The sequence below is a fragment of the Engystomops pustulosus genome, chromosome 2 (genome assembly GCF_040894005.1).
Source record: "Engystomops pustulosus chromosome 2, aEngPut4.maternal, whole genome shotgun sequence".
Taxonomy (NCBI): domain Eukaryota; kingdom Metazoa; phylum Chordata; class Amphibia; order Anura; family Leptodactylidae; genus Engystomops; species Engystomops pustulosus.
The window spans coordinates 177,502,277-177,530,188 of record NC_092412.1 but is presented as its reverse complement, the minus strand read 5'-3'; the positions used below and the strand labels follow the sequence as shown (position 1 = coordinate 177,530,188).

The following is a 27,912-nucleotide window of genomic DNA, read 5'->3' as shown; positions in this document are numbered from 1 at the left end:
TAACATGCACCTGGAAGGCTCCTGCCAAATATAACTCATAGGGTCAACTTCATCTGTGTCTTAAAGAAGCAGATGTTATTCAATGTGTCAGATGCAGTGATAGTACTCCAGCATCTGGTTCCAGCCAGACCTAGTACTTTTACAATCACTGGAAGGGACCTCCTATTGGGCTCCGGCATAGTCTCAGGTGCCGGAGCCCAATATGAGGCCTATGCCAGTGACTGCATTAGAACTAAATTTGACTAGTCCAACCCTGGAACAAAGCCCTCAGAAGGAGGCCTTTTCTTAGGTACAGAGGCCCATCCTACTCAAATGCTACCTCTACTGGCCATCTTGGGATAATTCCTACATGGTTTCCTGGTAATAAAATAATTAAGTCTCTTAGCCACAATTCTAATCAATATTTTCAGATCATCATGCAAATGAGATTATCTGTAAGGCCCTTGTTATGATTGGGATGTACCTTAATTGTCACCACCTAAGGCTACATTCACACGACAATGTGCTGGCTGTACTGTAGCACGGCGGGCACATGTAAGCGCTGCTCATCCCCGCCCATCTCCATAGCTATGTACAGCGCACGGTGCCGTATTGCAGGGAAAGATAGGACATGTTCTATCTTTCTCCGGGTTACAGAACGTACAGCTCCCGTATGGTGCCGTCGCTCATTGCTGTCTATGGGGGGACGTATATACGGCGTACGGTGTGAATGTAGCCACATGGTGGGGTACCAACACTGGTGCCACATTCCTGTTATCCATATGGAACAGTGGTGCTAAACTTTTAGTTGAGATTGAATAAGCGCATGCGTTTGTTGTGTCTTGCTAATCTACTTTGTAGGAACATTTTGATAGATGTGTAACAGATGTGGCATAATTGTAAGATGTCTAATCCAGTATTTCAGCAATCTTGAAATTCAAAAATTTCACATGACTGCTGTTGCTTACAAATTGTGTTTGGCTATCACAGGCTATCAACTGTTTTGCTCTATGTAATCGAAGTCTGAAGAAGGTCCATGTTGACAGAAATGTCAAAAATTTCTGTCTAGGGATGACACATAAAATTCAAAATCCAAGCACTTTTTGAGTCTGAAATTAAGGCATAGAGACCTATTCCGGCACATACATAGAGTACCATATATTTCTGTTTCTTTGATGGAAGATTAACAATTTAGGATTTTTGAGTTGATGAATGAGATGTAATAAATAAAAGGGATCTAGAAGCAGCTTTTTTATGATTATCTGCTGTGCTCAAGGAGCTATATTACAGGTAGCAGATAAGGTAAATGTGGATACATTCATGGTTGATTTTCTTCTATTATGGTAAATTGAATGACCAGAGATAAAAACTAATACAGTATTACATACATATTGCTAAGGTTTCTCAATATTTCTCCCCAATGAATGCTAAGGAACACAGTTGTCTCACAACACATATAAAATGCAATAACTACCTGACTAGCTACATTATCTTCAACCTTTCTAATAAACAATGTGCCAAGATAGGCAAGGATAGGCATTCAGTTAAGAAAAAGAGAAAATGACATCATTATTATTATTATTATTTATTCCATTATGTTAACAATGGGTACCAGGAAATTGAGTACACAATATTCCCACAATGGAGTTGTGTAAAAAAACGATGCATGTCATAGAAAATTCTTTGTCTTTTTATAGCATTTTTACCCAGCAATTTCCATGGTAAAAATGTAATCTCTGCAGCTTGCTAAAATTAAAGAAATGGCACAATAATCATGATTTTAGAAAAATGTTAAGTACTACAATTGCAGCAAAACAACATATCAATAATCTGTCATGGTGGTAGTTACATATCTCAATATGTATATACAACCTCAAGGAACATTATAAAATATCATTTTTGGAAGCCAATGCTTACAAGTAAGCTAGCATAGCCAATTCCTCCAAGCCGAGGACATATGTAATTCCATACGCCAATGCTACCTCTGCGAATTCTCTGCCCCACTGCCAGTTCAAGGAAGAAGAGAGGAATGCCAATCAAAATGAGCAAGATCAGGTAGGGGACCATGTATGCTCCTGTGGAAATAAAGAATACATTCATTGAGACAACAGTCCGACAATACACTTAAAGGGATTTGCCCATGAAAGAAAGTTATCAAATTGAAATCCCCTTGTGATGTTTACAAATAAAGATAATTTTTAACCCCCATCTGTGTGTCAGATACTATTGAATGTTCAGAAGCTGAATGAGAGACGAGACAGATCAGAGATGAGAGATTATGAGATCCATGATGGATATAAACCTCAATGACACTCTCAGCTCTGCTACATCCCAGCTATAACACACACAGTCAGCCCTGCTATACCTTCCCCTGCTACAAAGATCTTATCTGTAATTTGTGGAGTACTGTAAGTCTTTGCATGCTGCTTGTCAGCAGGAAGTGTCTGTGAGTGTCTGTGCCTGAGTTTGTCTTATAATGCAGGTGGGAGGCGCAGAGAGCACACCGCATCCTACAGATTAATGATGGGAATTACAGCATTTCTTAGTGAACTCGCTCATTAGACTCTGCTCACAAAGAAGAGCCCCTCTTCTGGCACCTGAACGGCTCCCTCTTACATGTATAATAGGGAGCCGCAGTCCAGCCAGTCACACCATTCCACACCACTTTTAGCGCGTGATGGTAATGACTAGTCAAGGATGCACACAGAAAAGAGAGATTAAGTAAACTCAAGGTTCCTTCAGTACCTCAACAAAACAGTCCAATAGTAACAGGCTGGTCAGAACTCCTTCAACTTAGGACAAAGAGGGCTTTCAGTTTGTTCACTGTTGCAGGATAATAATTTTCTAGCAAACAGGAACACAGCCTAGACCAGTAGTCAGGGATCTAGGTCAGCTCTGTTGCATCAGCAGCAGGATAACAGCAATCCGTTCTGTAGCAGCAAAAACTTGAGAAAAGACTAAGCCAGAACCCCAAGCTCAGCTGTTATTTATACACTTTTGCTCAGTCTGCAATGTTCTTGGAGACCGAACCAGGAGAAAGATGAGGAAGAGTCCTAAATAGCTGGATACCTGAGTTGCTGAGCCCAGTAGGCCTGATGAAACCTACTGGGTCCATTTAGCAAGAACTACAGGATTAAATTTAGGAATTGCGCAAATCAACGTTACACATCCAGGTCACTCTTGAACATGTACAATGTATTAGCCAACACAACTTTTAGGGCAGAGAGTTCCACAGTCTCACTGCTGTTACAGAAAATAATCCCCGTCTATGGCAATGGTAGAACTGCCTCTCCTTTCGGCATAGAGGAGCCCCCCTTGTCCTGGCCACAGGCCTGTGTATGAAAAGATCATTAGAAAAATCTCTGTTCCTTCAGATATTATTGCATTGTACTGAGGTCCCACTTAGATGTCTTTTTTAAGCTGAATAACCCCAAGTTTTGTAATATGTCATTTTATTCTAATTTGCCCATTCCCTTAATACAGTTGGTTGCTATGTTCCAGTTTAACTATTCCCTTTTTACATAATATTCAATATTCTTAAAAACAAGGTCCTAGGAAGCTTAACCCCTTCCTGACTTGCTGACCGCATGGTATGGTGTTGGCTCACGAGTGAAGCCTGCACCATACAGAACGGATGTCCAATCTACTGATGGCAGTTCCAGGGTCCGGTGTGTTCACAATGGCTGTGCGATCTTCACTGAAAGACAGGCCCTGACTCCAGACCAAACCCGGCTGTAATCATGCTCAGTGGATTACATAACACAGTGAAATACATCTATATTGGACTGTGTTAACTCTATAAATATGTGTTAGCTCAATAAATAAAGTTTTTTAAAATAAAATTAAATAATGATAAAAGTGAAAGTCCCCTAAACACCACCATTATCTATACACATCTAATAGAAAACACTAAATCACAAGAAAAAAACACATATTTGGTATCACCACATCAGTAACAATCCGAACAATAACTCAGAATTATTATTGGGAAATAAAATGACCAAAAATGAAAATTTTTCATCAAATCTCTAAAAAGTATTCTAAAAAGTGATCGAAGACATTACAAGCAGGAAATGTTGCCATTGAAAAGAACAACTACCAACCAGAGAGCTCTGATTTGCTGATCTGTACACCGGATAAGGGTTACCACCTGCATGTGGATAACTTTTATACCAGCATTCCACTTTTAAAATCCCTTAGTTCCAGGGGTTCTGTAGCGTGTGGCACTGTACACATAAACCAGAGAGGTCTCCCAGGATCCCTTGTTAGGCAGCCACTTAGAAAGGGGGACATGAAGGCGCCCAGCAATCAGAACATGGTGTTGGTCAAGTATAAGGACAAAAGTGATGTCCTTGTTCTGACCACAATTCATGGGGACTCCAGTACCTTCACCCCTGTACGAGGTACCACCAACGCTGCCCCCAAGCCACACTGCATTCTTCCATACAATGCTGAAGCCGTACAGTGCCCTACGGAAAACAAAGATATGGTACAAAATGCTGGCCGTGTACATTGTACAGATGATGCTGTACAACTGTTATGTGCTGTTCCAATCTGCAGGTCAAGTCATTTTCAAGAGGTGGTGATTAAGGCACTAATATTTGGACAGAAAGGAAAGGGCCCCAGTACCTCTGAATTAGATGTCCCCCGTGTTTTGCCAGGGCAACATTTCCCTGTGAAGTCTCCCAGACTGCTAATAAAGGAAGGACTCCGAAAAGAGTCTGTTCCAACAAGAAGGTTAGAAAGGACACTATATACACTAGAAAGGATACTTCCCTGACGAACATATATTTCACTACAATATATGCAACAAGTTCACAATTTACGTCCAACCTATGTTTTTATTTATTTTCATTTCGGTAAAAGGAATTATTGTAACAATTATTGTAACAAGTCAACGTTGGTCAAATTGCTCACTATACTCCTTGAATATTCCCTTGAGGAGTGTAGTTTGTAAACAGGGTTTAATTTTTTTTAGGTTTTCCATTTTCCTTTTTTAGCCTCTGTAACTTTGTAATTCTGCCTCAAATACACAAGGAGCTTTATCATTCTTGAGCCCTATTGTATTTTCTAGTGTTTAAGATTACAAGTTGGGTCTTTCTCACATCAGAAAACTCTGCTTCCTTCATAGTGGCACAAACTGGGCATCACATAGTGGGCATTGAACTTGTATATTTCCAGAAATAATTGCAATTTCCATTTGGGCATCCATTGCACATCATATTTGGAAACCACTTATATGTTCAAAACTCTCACTTTACCTTCCTCACCCCCACACATTTTCTATAATTTTCCTATTTATATTTATAACATAAATATAGGCATCTATCACGCCCAATTGAAATACAACTTTGGCCTTAAAAGAAACTTATACATGTTCTGACGTATCAGTATCTAATTACAACAACCCTCAGTAGGATGAAAATGACTTATTTTATGGAGCAGCCCTTTTTTCGTTTTTGCATTTTCATTTTTCACTCCCCACCTTAAAAAATCTATATCTTTTTTATTTTTCCATGTACAGAGCTGTGTGATGGCTTGTTTTCTGTGTAACAAATAGCACTTCAAAAAGTTCCATGCCGTGTACTGGGAAAAAAATTCAAAATGCAGTGGAATTGGTGAAAAAATAAATTTGCGCTGTTTTCTTGTGGGCTTGGGTTTTTACGGATTTCCCTGTATGCCCCAAATAACATGTCTAGTTCATTATTTGGGTCGGTACGTTTTTAGGGGATACCAAATTTGTATAGGTTTTATAATGTTTTTATACATTTACAAAAATTAAAACCTTAATACAAAAAAAAAAAAATATTTTCCCATCTTCTGGCCCTAATAACTTTTTTATACTTTAGTCTACGGAGCTGTGGATGGTGTAATTTTTTTGCGACATTTGATCACGTTTTCAATGTTACCATTTTTAGGACTGTACAACCTTTTGATCACTTTTTATGGAACCTTTTATGGAAGTGCCATTTTCGATTTGGGCGCTATTTTCTGTTACAGGGTTAAAAGCATTGAAAGACTATTATTATATTTTGATAGATCTGGCATTTTTGGATGAGGCGATACCTACCGTATATACTCGAGTATAAGCCGACCCGAGTATAAGCCGAGGCCCCTAATTTTACCACAAAAAAATGGGAAAACCTATTGACTCGAGTATAAGCCGCGGGTGGGAAATGCATTGGTCACAGCCTCTCCAGTATGTAGCCAGCCAGCCCCTGCCCCAGTGTATATAGCCAGCCAGCCCCTATCCCAGTGTATATAGCCTGCCAGCCCCTGCCCCAGTGTATATAGCCTGCCAGCCCCTGCCCCAGTGTATATAGCCTGCCAGCCCCTGCCCCAGTGTATATAGCCTGCCAGCCCCTGCCCCAGTGTATATAGCCTGCCAGCCCCTGCCCCAGTGTATATAGCCTGCCAGCCTCTGCCCCAGTGTATATAGTCTGCCAGCCCCTGCCCCAGTGTATATAGCCTGCCAGCCCCTGCCCCAGTGTATATAGCCTGCCAGCCCCTGCCCCAGTGTATATAGCCTGCCAGCCCCTGCCCCAGTGTATATAGCCTGCCAGCCCCTGCCCCAGTGTATATAGCCTGCCAGCCCCTGCCCCACTGTATATAGCCTGCCAGCCCCTGCCCCACTGTATATAGCCTGCCAGCCCCTGCCCCACTGTATATAGCCTGCCAGCCCCTGCCCCACTGTATATAGCCTGCCAGCCCCTGCCCCACTGTATATAGCCTGCCAGCCCCTGCCCCAGTGTATATAGCCTGCCAGTCCCTGCCCCACTGTATATAGCCTGCCAGCCCCTGCCCCACTGTATATAGCCTGCCAGTCCCTGCCCCAGTGTATATAGCCTGCCAGTCCCTGCCCCAGTGTATATAGCCTGCCAGTCCCTGCCCCAGTGTATATAGCCTGCCAGTCCCTGCCCCAGTGTATATAGCCTGCCAGCCCCTGCCCCAGTGTATATAGCCTGCCAGCCCCTGCCCCAGTGTATATAGCCTGCCAGCCCCTGCCCCAGTGTATATAGCCTGCCAGCCCCTGCCCCTGTGTATATAGCCCCCCCCTACCCCGTCGTGCAGCACAACAATACCAGATGGATCGCACAGAAGATCTACGGGTGCAGCCAGAAAGGTGAGTTTTGATTTATTTATTTTTTTGGCTCGAGTATAAGCCGAGTTTGGGTTTTTTAGCACATTTTTTTGTGCTGAAAAACTAGGCTTATACTCGAGTATATAAGGTAATCTGTTTATGATCTTTACTGTTCATTTATATTTATATCAGTTCTAGGAAAAGGAGGGTGACTCCTTAGGGTACTTTAACCCTAGGTTGTCTGATCGATCCTGTTATTTACTTCCATACTATAGTATGGCAGTATATGGGTATTTTCCTTCTCAATCATTGCAATGTGCTGATTGTAATGAAAGGTTTAATACTAGACAGCCCCTCTACAAAAATGTTCCAAAAAGTGATCAAAAAAAGTTATGTGCACCAAAGTGGTACCACTTAAAAGGGGGACTCAACAGGTAAAAAATAGGCCCTAAACAAGCTCTGCCAAACAAAAAATGGTTGACACAAAAATAAATGATTTTCTCTATATTAGTTTTTCTTTAGTAAAATTGTAAAAATATATAAAAAATTATATAGATACCTCATATAATCACCCTAATCATATAATAATCATTTTTATGGTATAGTGTACGACCCCAAAAAGATACAAAAAGAAAGGAAACCAAAATTGACAATTTTTATACAAGTTAATAAAATCTCATCAATGAGCTAATGACCTACTAAAATTAAGTATTTGTAAAGTGCATCTAATATTGCAGAAAATAAGCCCTTATATGTCCAAATTGCCAAAAAAATTAAGATTGTATAGCCAATAAAAAGTGACAATGCAAATCTGCTCTCAACGGCGCACCTTCCCTTTGATGCCCAGACGTGTACCCCTACAGTAGTTTACCACCACATATGAGATATTGTTATACTCAGGAGAGATTGGGTATCAATCTCACTTTGGAGTGTTTTGGTATTTTATACACTGAGAATGCGTACATTTTTTGAAAAATAGCTTTGCACCCGATTTTGTTTTAACCCATTTAAAACAATTAAAGGGTTAACAAACTTCATAAAAGTTGTTTTACATACATTGAGGGGTGTAGTTTCTATAATGGTACTATTATTTAGGCCTCTCAAAGTGAATTGAAAGCTGAGCAGGACCTTCCAAAAAAATGAGCGTTTTTTATAAAAAATTTAAAAAAAATCTCACCTAAAGCCCCATAAAATCCTACAAAAATTAGAGGATATATAAAAGACACCATGTCAATATAAAGCAGACATCCGGTAAATGTTAGTTATCAAGTTTTTTGGTGTTATGACTATATGTTGAAAAAGTAGAACATTTTTCCAAATTTTCACCAATATAATTTTTTTTTCATAAATAAACACAAAACATACCACCAAAATTTTTCAACTAACATGAAGTACAAAGTTTCAATAGAAAACAATTTCAAAATCGCTTGAATGTGTTAAAGCGTTCCAAAGTTATAACCACTTATAGTGACACTATATAGCAGTGATGGCAAACCTTTTAGAGATTGAGTGCCCAAAACAAGACTCAAAACACACTAGCTTTTCCCAAAGTGCCAACACAGCAATTTAGGCAGTAACAAACTTATTGCTACCGGAATCTTTGAGCTCCAATCCGACCCTGTCTACACTTTCTCACTCTTCGGACAGGACCTGGCAGCACAGGATTGGTCACTTTAAAATAGCAGGGCACTACTTAGACTGCCTGAGACTGCAGGAAGGCGCCATGTCTGGCAAACTCTGTGCCTGGGAGACAGCCTGTGTGCCCACAAAGATGCCTCCGAGTGCCATCTCTGGCACCAGTGCCATAGGTTCGCCACCACTGCTATATAGTGTCAGATTTAACAAAATGGGCCGTGTAAGGAAGATGAAAGTGGCTTTGGCGGTAAGGGGTTAAGAAACTGGTCTGACTATTAATCCTGGCATATACTGATTGTTTCAGAAAAACCAGCAATAATTCAGAAAATTTACAAATTTGTAAAAAGAAATACGGGAGATTTTTTTCATGTTTTGCTACACATTTTTAGCGCAGGTAGCAGTGGTGCCTATAGGACAAGTAGTAGCAAGAAAGGTTTTGTACTTGTCATCTTGTGGATCCATTTCTAGTTGTCACTACTAAAAGCATGGTAATAACATTCTGATTAGCGGGGACTGAATAACTGTGACCCCCATAGTTTATGAAAACTAGAAGTTCTGATTTGACGAAGCATGCCCCCTGCCACTCTATTCACTGTCTATAGGACTACAGGCGACAGTCGAGGGCTACACTTACACGATATACATTTATACTGCACCTTTGCATTAAAAAACATATCTGACTATGTATGATATATAGATAGATATAGAAGTATTTTTCCTTCTTAAATATAAGTACACAAAAATATCTGCACTTACCTCCACCATTTTTCTGGCACAGATACGGAAATCGCCAAACATTGCCCAAACCTACGGAGTATCCAATTTGGGCTAATATGTACTGTAGTTTGCTGTTCCATGCTGGCCTGTCCTCCAATTCAGAAGTATCTTCCAGTTGCTTTCCTCTACTTTCTTCACCAGATACATTTAGAGCACTAGCTTTATGATCTATTGGTTCCTCATGGGCCAACAAGTCAGCAACAGATTCTGTGACATGTTGGTTGCTATGCTCTCTTTGAGTCACTTTACTGTTTTTAGGCATTTGAGAAGTTTAGAATCCAGAAGACCAAGAGAGATGATTAAGAACTGAAGCAATCCCGCACAAGGAGCTATTTATTACTGGCTTCCATTCACTATTGACCTGAAAAGAAAACAGATTTAGTGTCTTTACATCTCTGTAGATAATAAAATATGTATAAAAAGTACAATTATGTCATCGCTAATTAGCGATAATGTTCACATAAGTGATGAGCTACATCCAATAGAATATATCCTCATCTGAAACTTAGTAACATGTGGCAATTGGCAAAATCCACAAAATAATTTTACACTGTGATTAAGGCCTCTTGCCCACTAGCGAGCTTGACGTGATGAACTTGCATCAAACTAGCATTGTTTGCTGCTGAAATGTCCGGCCCAAACACTGAGTTCAGTTCCTGTTTCTGAGCGTTTGGGCCGGACATTGCAGAAAGCACACCATGTGAGTTTGATGAGAGTTGACACTTCAAGCTCGCTCGTGAGCAAGCGGCCTAAACCTCAAGACAAAATTATAACACCAGGGTTGTTATGGGTTTCACCATGCCTATCGGCAGGAAGGCGTGTAGTCAGCTTATGACTTTGCATATAATTGCACCAAACCTACTGGCACAAAAGAACCCACAATAGAAGTATTAAAAAATAATATATTTTTATTTTTTTTAAAATATGTATTTATAATACTCATGATTATTATCATCTACTAAAGATCATCCCCCATCAAAATCAAACACCATAAACCAGGAATACTTACTCATATATCCAGACACTCTGACGGTGGTATTCTTATATTTGTTATCTTTGGCCTCCTTCCTTCCAAAATAAACTTTTAAAATTATGCCAATGTGCCACAAGTGCTCTCGGGCAGATTAACAGAGTCCTTCTGTATTCTGGCTTCACAGGCTGTTACACTGTACAGGAGCATTTCCTGTTCCCACTGTGCGAGATGAAAGCAGGCAGAGGGAGGGTTGAAGTGCTGAGGGATCAGGGGGAGGTAAAGCTACAATATGGACGGTTTCCGGTGATGCACTTTTGGCTAATTAGCATAACTTTGAAGTTGATTTTAGGAGAAAGGTCATGGATAACAAGATAACAAATAACAAAAGATTACTGCAATCACAGTGCCTGGATCTATTAGTGTCTTTGGTTTATTACTCTGGATTTTGATGTTACACTTCCTTTAAATGAAATCTACCATTTGTTTTCATGCATTGTGAACTAAACATACCTTGAAAATGCTGAAGCTACACTGATGCAGAAACATATCTTGTTTGATCCCTGAACCAAGTGGTTTTGCTCAAAAAATAATTCTAAATATTGGGAAAGCTGGGTGGCATGCAGCCTGCTGTGCATTAAAACATTACGGAGCTTCCTGAACTGTCCAGACAGGACTTATCAACCTAAGCTGGATACACAGCAGCTAGGGGATGGTGCGGCAATGGATTACTTCTGCCTGTCAGGGACAACACAGTGATGACATAATTCTCTGGAGCAGTGCATAATTAGAGGAGAAGCGCTGAGACAGCCACAGGAGCGACAGTCTCATTATCATCATTTTATAATTGTTTTTTCAGCAAAACCGCTCAGTTCAGGGTTTCTGCATCAGTGTACAGTAGCTATAGCATTTTCAATGTATGCTTGGTTGACAATGCATGAAAACATATGGTAGATTAACATTAAAAATTGGTAATATTAACATTAAAATAGTAAATTGTGTTTAAAACTTGAGCAAAGTAAAACTAATAACTGTTAACTACAAATTTAAGCAACATTGAAGTACATTGAAAATTATATAACTTTTTATCATATAAAAAAGTCATTTATTTGATGAAACCGGATAGTGCCTTTTCCTCCTCTGAAAGCTGATGCGTTTTCCTGTTCTCGGTATGCTACCCAATGGCGTAACTACAGGGTTAGCAGTGATAGCAGCTGCTATGGGGCTCACAATGTCAGGGGGCCCCCGACATCAGGCCCGACACACTAAAGAGTGGAGGATGTGCATTATAATATAACACTGTGCATTTTACAGCGTAATATGTATACACCAGTGCACATCTTCCATAGTACACACCTGTACTGTGTGTGTGGGCAGCTCAGATAAGAAATGTTGGGGAATGGGGAACTGCAGAACGCACAACAAGACTGGAATTTCCCATGACTACTTTTTGTGGTCTACTATGTACACTCTGTATCAGTGATGGCAAACCTTTTAGCGACCGAGTGTCCAAACTGCAACCTCAATCCCTCATTTACCGCGAGGTGCCAACCAAAAATTAAAGCAGTAACTTATTGCTGCCTGTTCTTCAACAATGTTCAATCATACTGGCCTCCTGAAGACACCAACACAGTAGAAAGAAGTAGGGAAAATTTGCATCATTGTAGCTTCTTTCCAGTGTCTGTACACAGAGAATCGTGGGGCCAGCAGAAGGTCGTCCAAAGATAATTCGGCCCTGTCTACACATTCTCCCTCTTCCTACATTCCCAAGTAGCCAAGTAAGTCACTTTGAAAGCAGCATTTTTGCTGCCAAGTTGCTTGGAACTGCAGGAAAATTCTTTGAGTCCTGTCTGGTGTGCTGGGGCGATGGCTCAAGTGCCCACAGAAAGAGCTTGGAGTGCCACCTCTGGCACCCGTGCCATAGGTTCGCCACCACTCCTCTATATGCGTATTTATATTTGCTGTATGTGTGTATATGATACTGTATGTGTGATGTGTATATGCTCTATATCTGTAGGCATATGTGATATATATATATATATATATATATATATATATATATATATATATATATATACTATATGGTTTATTTGGTGTGTATATACTGTGGGTTTATATAAGAATTATATATACTGTATGTGTGTATACAATGTGTATATATCGGTGCATAAAAGTGTGAGTCAACAAATGTGTGTATGTGTTTAAGGCCCCTTTCACACAAATGCATGTTTTCAGCTGTATGCTACTCGTACCATACTGTTTCAGTACGGGTGGCATACTGCCACATGCATTTCAATGGGCAATATGTCCATCCATTGCCCACTGTTTCAATATTTAAAATTCAAGTGTAGAAAGTAGTTTAAACATCGAATCAAAAATTCACTGATTTAAATGATTTTTTTTAGAAAAACAAAGGGTTAAGGACTAGAGATGAGCGAGCACTAAAATGCTCGGGTACTCGTTATTCGAGACAAACTTTTCCCGATGCTCGAGTGCTCGTCTCGAATAACGAGCCCCATTGAAGTCAATGGGAGACTCGAGCATTTTTCAAGGGGACCAAGGCTCTGCACAGGGAAGCTTGGCCAAACACCTGGGAACCTCAGAAAAGGATGGAAACACCACGGAAATGGACAGGAAACAGCAGGGACAGCATGCATGGATGCCTCTGAGGCTGCTTAATCGCACCATTATGCCAAAATTATGGGCATCAGCATGGCCATGACAGAGTGACAGAATTAAGCTAGATAGCATGTAAAACATCCAATAATTGACCCTGACACTATAGGGGACGGCATGCAGAGGCAGCGGCAGCAGCGGCAGGCTAGAGAGTGGCATGGCGACATACCCTAAATGGACTCAGGCTTAAAACCAATGGGTGGCAGAGAGGAACCAAAGGAGGTGAGCAAGAAGCGCTCAAATAATATCGGTACATGATAAAAGTTTGCCAGTATATTTTGTGGATTACACAGCAGGGTGGCGACAAAGTTAACATGGAAGCCATGAAAACAACCCAAAATTCTGCCTGACACAGCTCGTTTGATAAGGGGACCATGTATGGAGGCAGTGAACTAGTAGTAGATTAAAGGTGCTGCAGTTAAAACTATGTTAGTTGGATCTTGGCATGGAGCTGGCGCTCCGCTGCCAGGCGAGCTTTCGCCAATCCAAGCCCCTGTCTCTAGGCTACTCCCCAAACAGCACTTCTAAGAACCTTTTGTATAAGATCAAGTGTAGTAGCGTTCTTATAAGTTTGGGATATGGCGGGTGAGGGGAATGTAAACAGATGCGCAAGAAGCGCTGAAATAATATCGGTAAATGATAAAAGTTTGCCAGTATATTTTGTGGATTGCACAGCAGGGTGGCGACAAAGTTAACAAGTTTGATGTGGAATGCCCTGTAATAGCTCTTGGGCGGTGTGCCTTTTATCGCCTAGGCTCAGCAGTTTGAGCACCGCCTGCTGTCGCTTAGCGACGGCACTGCTGCTGTGCCTAGAGCTACCGACTGATAGCGCCATGGCCACGGATGGTAATTCGGAGGAGGAGGAGGTATACTAGGCCTTTGAGACCTGGACCGAGGTAGGCCCCGCAATTCTCTGCGTCTGCAGTATATGACCAGCCCCAGGGTCAGACTCGGTCCCAGCCTGCACCAAGTTAAGTGTAGTAGCGTTCTTATAAGTTTGGGATATGGCGGGTGAGGGGAATGTAAACAGATGCGCAAGAAGCGCATGATGCGCATGGAGCTGGCGCTCCGCTGCCAGGTGAGCTTTCGCCAATCCAAGCCCCTGTCTCTAGGCTACTCCCCAAACAGCACTTCTAAGAACCTTTTGTATAAGATCAAGTGTAGTAGCGTTCTTATAAGTTTAGGATATGGCGGGTGAGGGGAATGTAAACAGATGCGCAAGAAGCGCTGAAATAATATTGGTAAATGATAAAAGTTTGCCAGTATATTTTGTGGATAACACAGCAGGGTGGCGACAAAGTTAACAACTTTGATGTGGAATCCATGAAAACAACCCAAATTTCTGCCTGACACACCTCGTTTGATAAGGGGACGATGTATGGAGGCAGCTATATGGACGACTTTTGGAGGTAGCAATGGAGACAACGTGTGGAGGCTGCTATGGAGACAATTTAATTTGGATAGTGCCTGTATGTGGCAGTCCAAAAAAGTTTTCAAACCAGAGGAGCAGGTAGGTGGCCCTCCAGAAAAATGAAATAGATTGAGTGCCTGTATGTGGCAGTCCAAAAAAGTTTTCAAACCAGAGGAGCAGGTAGGTGGCCCTCCAGAAAAATTGAATAGATTGAGTGCCTGTATGTGGCAGTCCAAAAAAGTTTTCAAACCAGAGGAACAGGTAGGTGGCCCTCCAGAAAAATTGAATAGATTGAGTGCCTGTATGTGGCAGTCCAAAAAACTTTTCAAACCAGAGGAGCAGGTAGGTGGCCCTCCAGTAAAATGGAATAGATTGAGTGCCTGTATGTGGCAGTCCAAAAAAGTTTTCAAACCAGAGGAGCAGGTAGGTGGCGCTCCAGAAAAATTGAATAGATTGAGTGCCTGTATGTGGCAGTCCAAAAAACTTTTCAAACCAGAGGAGCAGGTAGGTGGCCCTCCAGTAAAATGGAATAGATTGAGTGCCTGTATGTGGCAGTCCAAAAAAGTTTTCAAACCAGAGGAGCAGGTAGGTGGCCCTCCAGTAAAATGGAATAGATTGAGTGCCTGTATGTGGCAGTCCAAAAAAGTTTTCAAACCAGAGGAGCAGGTAGGTGGCCCTCCAGAAAAATGGAATAGATTGAGTGCCTGTATGTGGCAGTCCAAAAAAGTTTTCAAACCAGAGGAGCAGGTAGGTGGCCCTCCAGAAAAATTGAATAGATTGAGTGCCTGTATGTGGCACTCCCAAAAATTGTTTAAAACAGAGGACCGGGTCGGTGGCCCTCCAGAAAAATTAAATGCATAAAGTACTATAGCTAGAGCCAGTGGGCCCTGTCAAAAAATAGCCAGTTTCCTCTGCTTTACTGTACAAAGAGGAGGAGAAGGAGGAAAATGAGGAGGAGGAGGAGTGGATAAATTATTCAGGTTGAGCTTCCTTCACCTGGTGGAGATTGGAAATTATGATAAATCCAGGCTTTATTCATCTTAATAAGCGTCAGCCTGTCAGCGCTGTCAGTCGACAGGCGTGTACGCTTATCGGTGATGATGCCACCAGCTGCACTGAAAACCCGCTCGGACAAGTCGCTAGCGGCAGGGCAGGCAAGAACCTCCAAGGCGTACAGCGCCAGTTCGTGCCACATGTCCAGCTTTGAAACCCAGTAGTTGTAGGGAGCTGTGTGATCATTTAGGACGATGGTATGGTCAGCTACGTACTCCCTCACCATCTTTCTGTAAAGATCAGCCCTACTCTGCCGAGACTGGGGACAGGTGACAGTGTCTTGCTGGGGTGACATAAAGCTGGCAAAAGCCTTGTAAAGCGTACCCTTGCCAGTGCTGGACAAGCTGCCTGCTCGCCTACTCTCCCTCGCTACTTGTCCCGCAGAACTACGCACTCTGCCGCTAGCGCTGTCAGAAGGGAAATACTGTTTCAGCTTGTGCACCAGGGCCTGCTGGTATTCATGCATTCTCACACTCCTTTCCTCTCCAGGAATGAGAGTGGAAAGATTTTGCTTGTACCGTGGGTCCAGGAGAGTGAACACCCAGTAATCGGTGCTGGAATAAATTCTTTGAACGCGAGGGTCACGGGATAGGCAGCCTAGCATGAAATCTGCCATATGCGCCAGAGTACCAACGCGTAAGAATTCACTCCCTTCACTGGCCTGACTGTCCATTTCCTCCTCCTCCAACTCCTCTTCTTCTGCCCATACACGCTGAACAGTGAAGGACTCAACAATGGTCCCCTCTTGTGTCTCGCCAACACTCTCCTCCTCTTCCTCCTCATCCTCCTCCGATATGCGCTGAGAAACAGACCTAAGGGTGCTTTGGCTATCAACAAGGGAATCTTCTTCCCCCGTCTCTTGTGACGAGCGCAAAGCTTCCGACTTCATGCTGATCAGAGATTTTTTCAACAGGCCAAGCAGCGGGATGGTGAGGCTAATGATGACGGCATCGCCACTGACCATCTGTGTTGACTCCTCAAAGTTACTCAGCACCTGACAGATATCAGACATCCACGTCCACTCCTCATTGTAGACTTGAGGAAGCTGACTGACCTGACTACCAGTTCTGGTGGAAGTTGACATCTGGCAGTCTACAATCGCTCGGCGCTGCTGGTAAACTCTGGATAACATGGTCAGTGTTGAATTCCACCTCGTGGGCACGTCGCACAACAGTCGGTGAGCGGGCAGTTGGAGGCGGCGCTGCGCTGCCCTGAGAGTGGCAGCATCTGTGGAGGAAACGCTGAACTATCAGATTTAACACATGGGCCAGGCATGGCACATGTGTCAGTCTGCCAAGTTGCAGAGCCGCCACCAGGTTACGGCCGTTGTCACACACAACCATGCCTGGCTTCAGGTTCAGCGGTGCCAGCCACAGATCAGTCTGCGCCGTGATGCCCTGTAATAGTTCTTGGGCGGTGTGCCTTTTATCGCCTAGGCTCAGCAGTTTGAGCACCGCCTGCTGTCGCTTAGCGACGGCACTGCTGCTGTGCCTAGAGCTACCGACTGATGGCGCCATGCCCACGGATGGTAGTTCGGAGGAGGAGATGGAGGAGGGGTGGGAGGAGGAGGAGGCATAGTAGGCCTGAAACACCTGGACCGAGGTAGGCCCCGCAATCCTTGGCGTCGGCAGTATATGACCAGCCGCAGGGTCAGACTCGGTCCCAGCCTCCACCAAGTTAACCCAATGTGCTGTCAGCGATATATAGTGGCCCTGCCCGGCAGCACTCGTCCACGTGTCCGTGGTCAGGTGGACCTTGTCAGAAACGGCGTTGGTCAGGGCACGGATGATGTTGTCTGACACGTGCTGGTGCAGGGCTGGGACGGCACATCGGGAAAAGTAGTGGCGGCTCGGGACCGAATACCGAGGGGCGGCCGCCGCCATGAGGTTGCGAAAGGCCTCGGTCTCTACTAGCCTATAGGGCAGCATCTCCAGGCTGAGCAATCTGGAGATGTGGACATTAAGGGCTTGGGCGTGCGGGTGGGTTGCACTATATTTGCGTTTCCGCTCCAGCGTCTGGGGTATGGAGAGCTGAACGCTGGTGGATGCTGTGGAGGATCGTGGAGGCGACGATGGGGTTTTTGTGGCAGGGTCCTGGGCAGGGGGCTGACTATCAGCTGACACAGGGGAAGGAGCAGTGGTGTGCACGGCCGGAGGTGAACGGGCTTGTTGCCACTGAGTGGGGTGTTTAGCATTCATATGCCTGCGCATACTGGTGGTAGTTAAGCTATTAGTGGTGGAACCCCTGCTGATCCTGGTTTGGCAAATGTTGCACACCACAGTCCGTCGGTCATCCGGTGTTTCCTTAACCCCTAGGCGCACCAGGACGTTATAGTACGTCCCCGGGGCTAGATGCTTAGTTCTATAACGTCCTGCTTCTGGCACCGGCTCACGAACGGAGCCGGTACCAGAAGCAGCGGCTGTCAGCTGTCTAGTACAGCTGACAGCCTGCGCTAACACCCGCGATCGGAGCCGGCTCCGATCGCGGGTGTTAACCCCTTACACGCCGCGGTCAAACATGACCGCGGCGTGTAAGGGTGTTTGCGCTGTGGATCGGATCCCCCGTGCCGCTTACCGGGGGATCCGATCCACTTCTGGGCAGCTCCGAGGACTGGCATGTGCCCCGGAGCTGCCTGGTCTCCATGGCAGCCAGACCCCTTCCGGGTCTGGCTGTAAACTGTCTGAGCATGCGCAAGCTTGCTCAGACAGTTTACACTGCTCTACAATAAAATAGTATTGTAGAGCAGTGTATTGAACTTAAACCAGTGATCAGAGCATCACTGGTTTAAGTTCAAGTATGTATAAGTAAAAATATGCAAAAACACTTAACACTACACATTATAATAAATAAAAAATAAATACATAAAAATATAAGCCCCTAAAATGTCACTTTCCCATAAAAACACTTAATAAAGTATAAAAAACACAAAAACACAAAAAACCCCGCATATTTGGTATTGCCGCGTCCGTAACAATCTGTATAATAAAACAGAATCGTTACTGGACCCGCACGGTACACGCCGTAGAAAAAAAAACGCAAAAACGTTCTGAAAAAAGATAATTTTTAATTATACCCTATCAAAAAATGCTCTAAAAAGTAATTTAAAGTTACTCAGCACCTGACAGATATCAGACATCCACGTCCACTCCTCATTGTAGACTTGAGGAAGCTGACTGACCTGACTACCAGTTCTGGTGGAAGTTGACATCTGGCAGTCTACAATCGCTCGGCGCTGCTGGTAAACTCTGGATAACATGGTCAGTGTTGAATTCCACCTCGTGGGCACGTCGCACAACAGTCGGTGAGCGGGCAGTTGGAGGCGGCGCTGCGCTGCCCTGAGAGTGGCAGCATCTGTGGAGGAAACGCTGAACTATCAGATTTAACACATGGGCCAGGCATGGCACATGTGTCAGTCTGCCGAGTTGCAGAGCCGCCACCAGGTTACGGCCGTTGTCACACACAACCATGCCTGGCTTCAGGTTCAGCGGTGCCAGCCACAGATCAGTCTGCGCCGTGATGCCCTGTAATAGTTCTTGGGCGGTGTGCCTTTTATCGCCTAGGCTCAGCAGTTTGAGCACCGCCTGCTGTCGCTTAGCGACGGCACTGCTGCTGTGCCTAGAGCTACCGACTGATGGCGCCATGCCCACGGATGGTAGTTCGGAGGAGGAGATGGAGGAGGGGTGGGAGGAGGAGGAGGCATAGTAGGCCTGAAACACCTGGACCGAGGTAGGCCCCGCAATCCTTGGCGTCGGCAGTATATGACCAGCCGCAGGGTCAGACTCGGTCCCAGCCTCCACCAAGTTAACCCAATGTGCCGTCAGCGATATATAGTGGCCCTGCCCGGCAGCACTCGTCCACGTGTCCGTGGTCAGGTGGACCTTGTCAGAAACGGCGTTGGTCAGGGCACGGATGATGTTGTCTGACACGTGCTGGTGCAGGGCTGGGACGGCACATCGGGAAAAGTAGTGGCGGCTCGGGACCGAATACCGAGGGGCGGCCGCCGCCATGAGGTTGCGAAAGGCCTCGGTCTCTACTAGCCTATAGGGCAGCATCTCTGAGCATCACTGGTTTAAGTTCAAGTATGTATAAGTAAAAATATGCAAAAACACTTAACACTACACATTATAATAAATAAAAAATAAATACATAAAAATATAAGCCCCTAAAATGTCACTTTCCCATAAAAACACTTAATAAAGTATAAAAAACACAAAAACACAAAAAACCCCGCATATTTGGTATTGCCGCGTCCGTAACAATCTGTATAATAAAACAGAATCGTTACTGGACCCGCACGGTACACGCCGTAGAAAAAAAAACGCAAAAACGTTCTGAAAAAAGATAATTTTTAATTATACCCTATCAAAAAATGCTCTAAAAAGTAATTTAAAAAATGTTATGCACTCCAAAATAAGCCCACTAAAAAGAACAACTCTTCTCGCAAAAAATAAGCCCCTAACCAGATTTGTCAGCCGAAAAATAAAAAAGTTATGCATATGAAAAGATGGTGATGCTAAAATGAACAAGATTTTCTCCAAATTGGTTTTTATTCAGTACAATTGAATAAAATACACAAAACCCCACATATTTGGTATCCCGTAACAATCTGCATAATAAAACAGAATTGTTATTAGATCCGCAAAGTGAACCCCGTAAAAAACAAAACAAAAAAAAGCTCCAGAAAAAAGATCATTTTCAATTAATACCCTATAAAAATGCTCTAAAAAGGGATTTAAAATATGTTATGCACTCTAAAATAAGACCACTAAAAAGAACAATCCTTCTCGCAAAAAATAAGCCCTTAAACAGATTTGTGAGGCAAAAAATAAAAAAGTTATGCATATGAAAGACGGTGATGCTAAAATTAACAAAATTTTTGCCAAATTACTTTTTATGCAGTAAAAATGGGAAAAAAATAAAAAATCTATATAAATGAGGTCTTTTTGTAATCGTGGCGACCCATTGAATAAAAATAATATACTATTTTTATGGTATGGTAAACGGGCAAAAAAAAAACCCCATAAAAATCTTCCTGAAAAGTGATGATTTTCATTTCCTCCACCAACAAAGAGTTAATAAAATCTCACCAATTAGCCTATAGATTCCCCCAAATTACGTACCCGAAAAGTGCATCTCATGTGGCAAAAGAAATAAGCCCCTATAGGTCCACATTAAAAAAAAGAAAAAAATTATAGCCTGTACAATGTGACATAGAAAATCTGCTCTGGATGGCGCCTCCTTCCCTTCTATGCCCGGCCGTGCGCCCATACAGCAGGTTACCACCACATATAGAGTATCCGTGTACTCGGGAGAAATTGGGTAACTAACTTTGTGGAGCCTTTATTCATTTAATCCATTGTAAATGTTTAATTTTCCACCCAAAATGGGTGTATTGTGAATAAATATTACAATTTGCAGACTGCACCTCCATTTTGTTTTAACCCCTATAAAACACCTGAAGGGTTAACAAACTTCTTAAAAGTGGTTTTTCATACGTTGAGGTGTGTAGTTTCCACAATGGGGTAATTTACGAGTCTCACTATTATTTAGGCCTCTCAGTGTCAATTAGAAGTTGAGCAGGTCCATCTAAATGCGGGTTTTGGTGATTTTAAAATGTGAAAAATGATACCCAAATTCTGAGCCTCATAACATTCTAGTAAAATATGTGGAATCTTAAAAAACCATGCCAACATAAAGCAGACATTTGGGAAATGTAAGTTATGAATTTATTTGGGAGCTATGACTATCTGCATCAAAAGTAGAGAATTTAGAACGTTGAAAATAAAGAATTTTTCCAAATTTTTTCCAAATTTTGTTTTTTTTCATAACTAAACACAAAAGATATCATCCAAATTTTTAAACTAATTTGAAGTACAATGTGTCACGAGAAAACAATCTAAAAATCCCCTGGATATCTCATAGCGTTCCAAAGCTATAACCACTTATAGTGACACAGGTCAGATTTGAAGAATGGGGCCGCGTCCTTAAGGCCAAAATAGGCTGTGTCCCCTAGGGGTTAAAGAACCTCCAGACTTCTGAAAATCTAGCCCTCGCCGCAGGAGCCCTCGCCACGGGAGCTTCACTAGTTGACACATTTGGCGCTGATGCACCAGGTCTGGCCCTGCCTCTCCGTCTGGCCCCACCACTGCCTCTTCCAACCTGTTCTGGTCGAGGACTCTCCTCCGTCTCAGAAGCACTGTGTTCACCCGGCCTATCAACCCAGCTTGGGTCTGTCACCTCATCATCCTCCGATCCCTCAGTCTGCTCCCCCCTCGGACTTCCTGCCCTGACAACAACTTCCCCACTGTCTGACAACCGTGTCTCCTCATCGTCGGACACCTCTTTACACACTTCTTCCACTACGTCAAGAAGGTCATCATCACCCACAGACTGCGACTGGTGGAAAACCTGGGCATCGGAAAATTGCTCAGCAGCAACCGGACAAGTGGTTTGTGACTGTGGGAAGGGTCCAGAAAACAGTTCCTCAGAGTATGCCGGTTCAAATGCCAAATTTTCCTGGGAGGGGGCAGACTGGGGGGGAGGAGGCTGAGGTGCAGGAGCTGGAGGAGTGCCGATTTCGGTGACATGGGTGGACTGCGTGGAAGACTGACTGGTGGACAAATTGCTCGAAGCATTGTCGGCAATCCACGACATCACCTGTTCGCACTGTTCTGGCCTCAACAGTGCTCTACCACGAGTCCCAGTAACTTCAGACATGAACCTAGGGAGTGTAGCTCTGCGGCGTTCCCCTGCTCCCTCATAAGCAGGTGGTGTCTCACCCCGCCCAGGACCACGGCCTCTGACCCCTGCAGTAGTTGGACGCCCACGTCCCCGCCCTCGTCCTCTACCCCTAACCCTCGGGTTAAACATTTTGAAAATGAGAGTTATAACTTGAATTTTTTTTTTAACTTTTTTTTGTTTTTTTTTGTGTTTTTTAGTTTTTAAAACCAAACGATGCTATCCTATTGCTATGGCTATTTTCTAGCCAAGTATGAAAGCACACTGCTATGCCAGATGAGATGACACTGAGTTATGAAAAAAATAAACGTAAAATAAAGTAAATGGCAGACTGTGCCTAATTGAAATACAACCCCGGGCCCTAATAAATTTTCCCACTTCGGTCTTTGCGATGGATATGTGCGTCACTAAGTGCAAAACACAGCGGTCGCAAGTCTCACTCCAAATTGCTCACAATTTGCTAGTAGATGCACTGCAGCAAGTACAGCCACCAGCAGATCAACCAGAAATCAAATATATATAACGCTACTGTAGGCGTAAGTAAGCCGTTTGGATTCTCCTATGGCTATTTTCTAGCCAAGTATGAAAGCACACTACTATGCCAGATGAGATGACGCTGAGTTATGAAAAAAATAAACGTAAAATAAAAAAGGAAATGGCAGACTGTGCCTAATTGAAATACAACCCCGGGCCCTAATAAATTTTCCCACTTCGGTCTTTGCGATGGATATGTGCGTCACTAAGCGCAAAACACAGTGGTCGCAAGTCTCACTCCAAATTGCTCACAATTTGCTAGTAGATGCACTGCAGCAACTACAGCCACCAGCAGATCAACCAGAAATCAAATATATATAACGCTACTGTAGGCGTAAGTAAGCCGTTTGGATTCTCCTATGGCTATTTTCTAGCCAAGTATGAAAGCACACTACTATGCCAGATGAGATGACGCTGAGTTATGAAAAAAATAAACGTAAAATAAAAAGAAACTGGCAGACTGTGCCTAATTGAAATCAAACCCCTAATAAATTGTCCCACTTTGGTGTTTGAGGTGGATATGCGTGTCACTAAGAGCTAAACACAACGGTAGCAAGTCCCCCTGCAAATTCCTCACAATATGGTACTAGCTGCACTACTAGTGCCAGCAAGCCCAGCCACAAGCAAATAAAAAAAAAAAGTATAACGTTATTGTAGCCCTAAGAAGGGCTGTTGGGTTCTTGTTGAATCACTCCTGCCTAACACTATTCTAATAGAACACCCTAACGCTTTCCCTGACCAGCAGCAGCTCTCTCCCTAGCGGCATCCAGACAGAGAATGATCCGAGCAGCGCGGGCAGCGGCTAGTCTATCCCAGGGTCACCTGATCTGGCCAGCCAACCACTGCTATCTACGTGTAAGGATACCACGTCATGCTGGGTGGAGTGCAGAGTCTCCTGGCTTGTGATTGGCTCTGTTTCTGGCCGCCAAAAAGCAAAACGGCGGGAGCTGCCATTTTCTCGAGCGGGCAAAGTATTCGTCCGAGCAACGAGCAGTTACGAGTACGCTAATGCTCGATCGAGCATCAAGCTCGGACGAGTATGTTCGCTCATCTCTATTAAGGACCATACTGGAAAACTGAAGTTGAAGGAGTTGACCAATGCAATGGGGACTTTTTTCTCAGGGATGACAAAAAGGGCAGTGAGCCCTAAAACTAAGCCCCCCAAAGTGTACCATTTAGTACAAACATGAACTATATGGTAAAACAGTATAAAAAAAAACTGATGGTCAGAGGTTGCACTAAATTTTTGCAGCAGAGTAAAAAATACTCCTCCCAGCTATTTTGTGGAGTATATGTATTTGCGAAGGAGAATTTGAGTTTGTAGAGGGCATTAGATTCTATATGGCAGCGGTGCTCAACTGCCAGGCCATGGAAAACCAGGCCCCTTCTTCTCCCCAACGCCCTGGTGTGGACATTTCTTTAAATATGGGCTCTGCTGTAGATATTTCTTCAAATGGCGGCCTCTGCTGTGGACATTTCATTAGTTTTATTAAGGGGAGGCTTCTGGACATATCAGTAGTGAGAGGAGGCTGCTGGACATTTTACTGATGAGGAGAGACTTCTGCTGGACACTTCATTGATGAGGTAGAGTGCTGCTTGACATTTTATTAAAAAGTAGCATCTGCATTTCCCACCCTAGGCTTTACTAGTTTTCTTCGTGGTAAAATAAGGTGCCTTGGCTTATACTTGAGTAAATACAGTATGTATATTTTTTTTCCTCATAGTGGATAGGCCAAAGACAAGGAGACATTATAGGTGTGCGGGTGGCTATAGAAAAAGGGGTATAATAGTGTCCCCCTTTCTGTTGCCCACTTCTGCAGGAAAGGGGCATATTAGACTTGGTACTGCTGGAAATGGCACATTATGTGGGTTGGGTTTAGATATGGGGTATTTGCGGGGTGACCAATATTTTTTTCAGGGAGACCAAGGTAAGGAGGTTACCAGATCAGTGTGCAGCTGGTCCTTGGATACAAAAAGGTTGGGGACCACTGCTATAGGGGACAGATTCCTCCTCCCACTTTTTAGGGAAAGGAGAACTGTGGGTACAATGTAGCCTTCTTTTGCAGGCATACATCAGAAATCCTCCAGAAGTATCCTATCCAATGGAGGGGGAAAACAGATCTGAATGCAGCTTCATTGAGGTGTACAAAAATGCAGTCAACATAAGGCTAGGTTCACATCACGTTTTATGTATGCATTCAGCACGTACACTTCATAACAAGGCTGGAGGTGAGCTGGATTCCATTTTTCCTAGTTCAGCTCGTACACCAGGAAAGCCCCTGGCATACACTCATTGTGACCATAAACCTATGCTGGTAGCCTCTGTCAGCTCTCTTTAGGTGACATCCAGAAAACACCGGATGGAAGCAAAGAGGACCCTGTTCCAAATGTGATGGACCTGTATCTTTATTCAATACTGTTTAACCACTTCTAAAGTACGTTGTGCTAAATGACATATACATACCACAGACTTCTTTCAACTTCTGATACAAATTCTAAATGCCCACTGTGTTATCTAACATCTCTCCGATATCTTTGCTTGTCAGTGACAAGTAATGGTTAAGAATCCATGTGATCAGGGTCGGATTAAAGGAGGGGCTCATGGGGCTCGAGCCCCAGGGCCCCCACCACTTTCAGTTTATAAGGGGCCCCCACCAGTTTCCGACAGTCAGTGACTTAGCTCTGCTCTGTGTCTCTGTGTGCAATGCGCAGGGGCCAATGGCCGCCCGCAACGCACATAGGGGTCTAGGATGACAGCTGTGTCAGTGAGACACAGCTGCCTTCGCTGGGGGAGATCGCCATTTTCTACAGGAGACTGGCAGCTAAAGTCTACAGGGGGCTGGCAGGCTACATACTACAGGGGGCTGGCAGGCTATATACTACAGGGGGCTGGCAGGCTATATACTACAGGGGGGCTGGCAGGCTATATACTACAGGGGGCTGGCAGGCTGTATACTACAGGGGGGCTGGCAGGCTGTATACTACAGGGGGGCTGGCAGGCTGTATACTACAGGGGGGCTGGCAGGCTGTATACTACAGGGGGCTGGCAGGCTATATACTACAGGGGGGGCTGGCAGGCTATATACTACAGGGGGGCTGGCAGGTTGTATACTACAGGGGGGCTGGCAGGCTATATACTACATGGGGGCTGGCAGGCTATATACTACAGGGGGCTGGCAGGTTGTATACTACAGGGGGGCTGGCAGGTTGTATACTACAGGGGGGCTGGCAGGTTGTATACTACAGGGGGGCTGGCAGGCTATATACTACAGGGGGGCTGGCAGGTTGTATACTACAAGGGGGCTGGCAGGCTATATACTACAGGGGGGCTGGCAGGCTATATACTACATGGGGGCTGGCAGGCTATATACTACAGGGGGGCTGGCAGGTTGTATACTACAGGGGGGCTGGCAGGTTGTATACTACAGGGGGGCTGGCAGGTTGTATACTGCAAGGGGGCTGGCAGGCTATATACTACAGGGGGGCTGTCAGGTTGTATACCACAGGGGGGCTGGCAGGTTGTATACTACAGGGGGGCTGGCAGGCTATATACTACAGGGGGGCTGGCAGGTTGTATACTACAGGGGGGCTGGCAGGCTGTATGCTACCAGTTTGCGCCCAGGGGCCCCCACCTTAATCCGGCCCTGCATGTGATTAACCACTTGAGCCATTAGCCAAGAGCTGTGGGGACAGTTTGCGGAGCAGTGACTTCAATGGATCCATTATATATTTTACTGTTAGGTACACCTGGCATCAATGCAAGTGTCAGACTAAAACACTTTCTTTGTTATGCCCCTAATAAAAATGATCCCCTAGACCTAGTTAATAGGCTCCTTCTTGAATATTTGAATAAGATGTGGTGCTCTGTATCAATAAAATATAAGAGATTTTGGACATTCAATTTACATTACTTGTTATTGTATAAGACAAGGTAATGATCACACTAAACAGTTAGCTGCCATATTCTGAACAGGGACCCTCTTTGTATGTTCTATTTGAGCAGATGATCAATACTGCTTGTTTTCTAGCTGCATCTGCTGTGGCCTGTTCTCTACAAAGTCAAGGTTACAGTTTTTCTTTCTGTAATTGTGAATACCCTCTGTTGTGTAATTCCTGCTGCTGCATGTTTTTTTTCATATATTTCTTGCAAATGTTTAATAATTACTCTTCATGAATAGATAAGGTTTATGGAACAGTTATGTAAAGCTTAATACAATGATGCTTTCTAGCATTTACCCTGTACAACACTGCCATGTGCTGCTGTCGCAAGATAAGTTTTAGGTTTTGCATCTCATTAATTCCATTATACACAGCTGTGACAGAATTGCTTCTGTTAGGATGACCCTTTAAAACTATCGGAGGCTATAATACCAGACATAACATAACTTGTTTTTTCTTATACAATTGATTTATTTATTTATAATTATTGTAATCACAGTTTTTACCGTATATTCCGGCGTATAAGACGACTTTTGAAGACAGAAAAATCTTCTGTCTTGTCTGGGGTCGTCTTATACGCCGGTAATCCCGACCGCCCGCCGTGTATTCACGGCGGCGGTCGGGTCCCGGTGCATGGAGAGGGCTCACGGGCTGAGCCCTCTCCATAGCCGCTAAGTTGCCGGCAGCCTCAAAAAGATAGCGGGGCATGGGCGCATACTCACCCTCCGGTGGCCCCGATGTCTGCGCGGCTCGTCTTCAGTCTTCCGCGCCGTCTTCTTTCATCTGCCGGGCGCCACCATGTTTTCCCCCGGGGCGGCGCCTAGTATGACGTCAGCAGCGGCGCGTCATACTAGGCGCCTGCCGGGAAAGATCAATGGCGGCGCCCGGCAGAAGAAAGAAGACGGCGCGGAACACTGAAGACGAGGCGCACGGACATCGGGGGAGCAGCGCAGCACATCGGGGAGTATATAAGTTTTTTTTTTTTTTTTAATGCTGGGCTGGGCTGTGCTGTATACTACTGGGGGCTGTGCTGTATACTACTGGGGGCTGTGCTGTAATGGTAATGTTGTTGTTGTATGCCTTATGTTTATGAGCGACAGTTTTCCTGCTATATACCTG

The 27,912-nt window shown here is 44.1% G+C and overlaps 1 protein-coding gene across 2 annotated transcripts in view; it reads right to left on the bottom strand.

The window, feature by feature from the left end:
• The window catches only part of SLC6A17 (solute carrier family 6 member 17), a 59,743-nt gene that overhangs the window by 27,312 nt on the left and 4,519 nt on the right, over positions 1-27,912 (bottom strand). For both annotated transcript variants that reach the window (XM_072137406.1, XM_072137405.1), the window contains exons 2-3: positions 9,452-9,833; positions 1,897-2,054 (exon numbers count right to left, since the gene is read on the bottom strand). In XM_072137406.1, coding sequence (XP_071993507.1) covers positions 1,897-2,054; positions 9,452-9,734 — 441 coding nt within the window. In that variant the 5' untranslated portion in view covers positions 9,735-9,833. The remainder of the gene's footprint in view (positions 1-1,896; positions 2,055-9,451; positions 9,834-27,912) is intronic.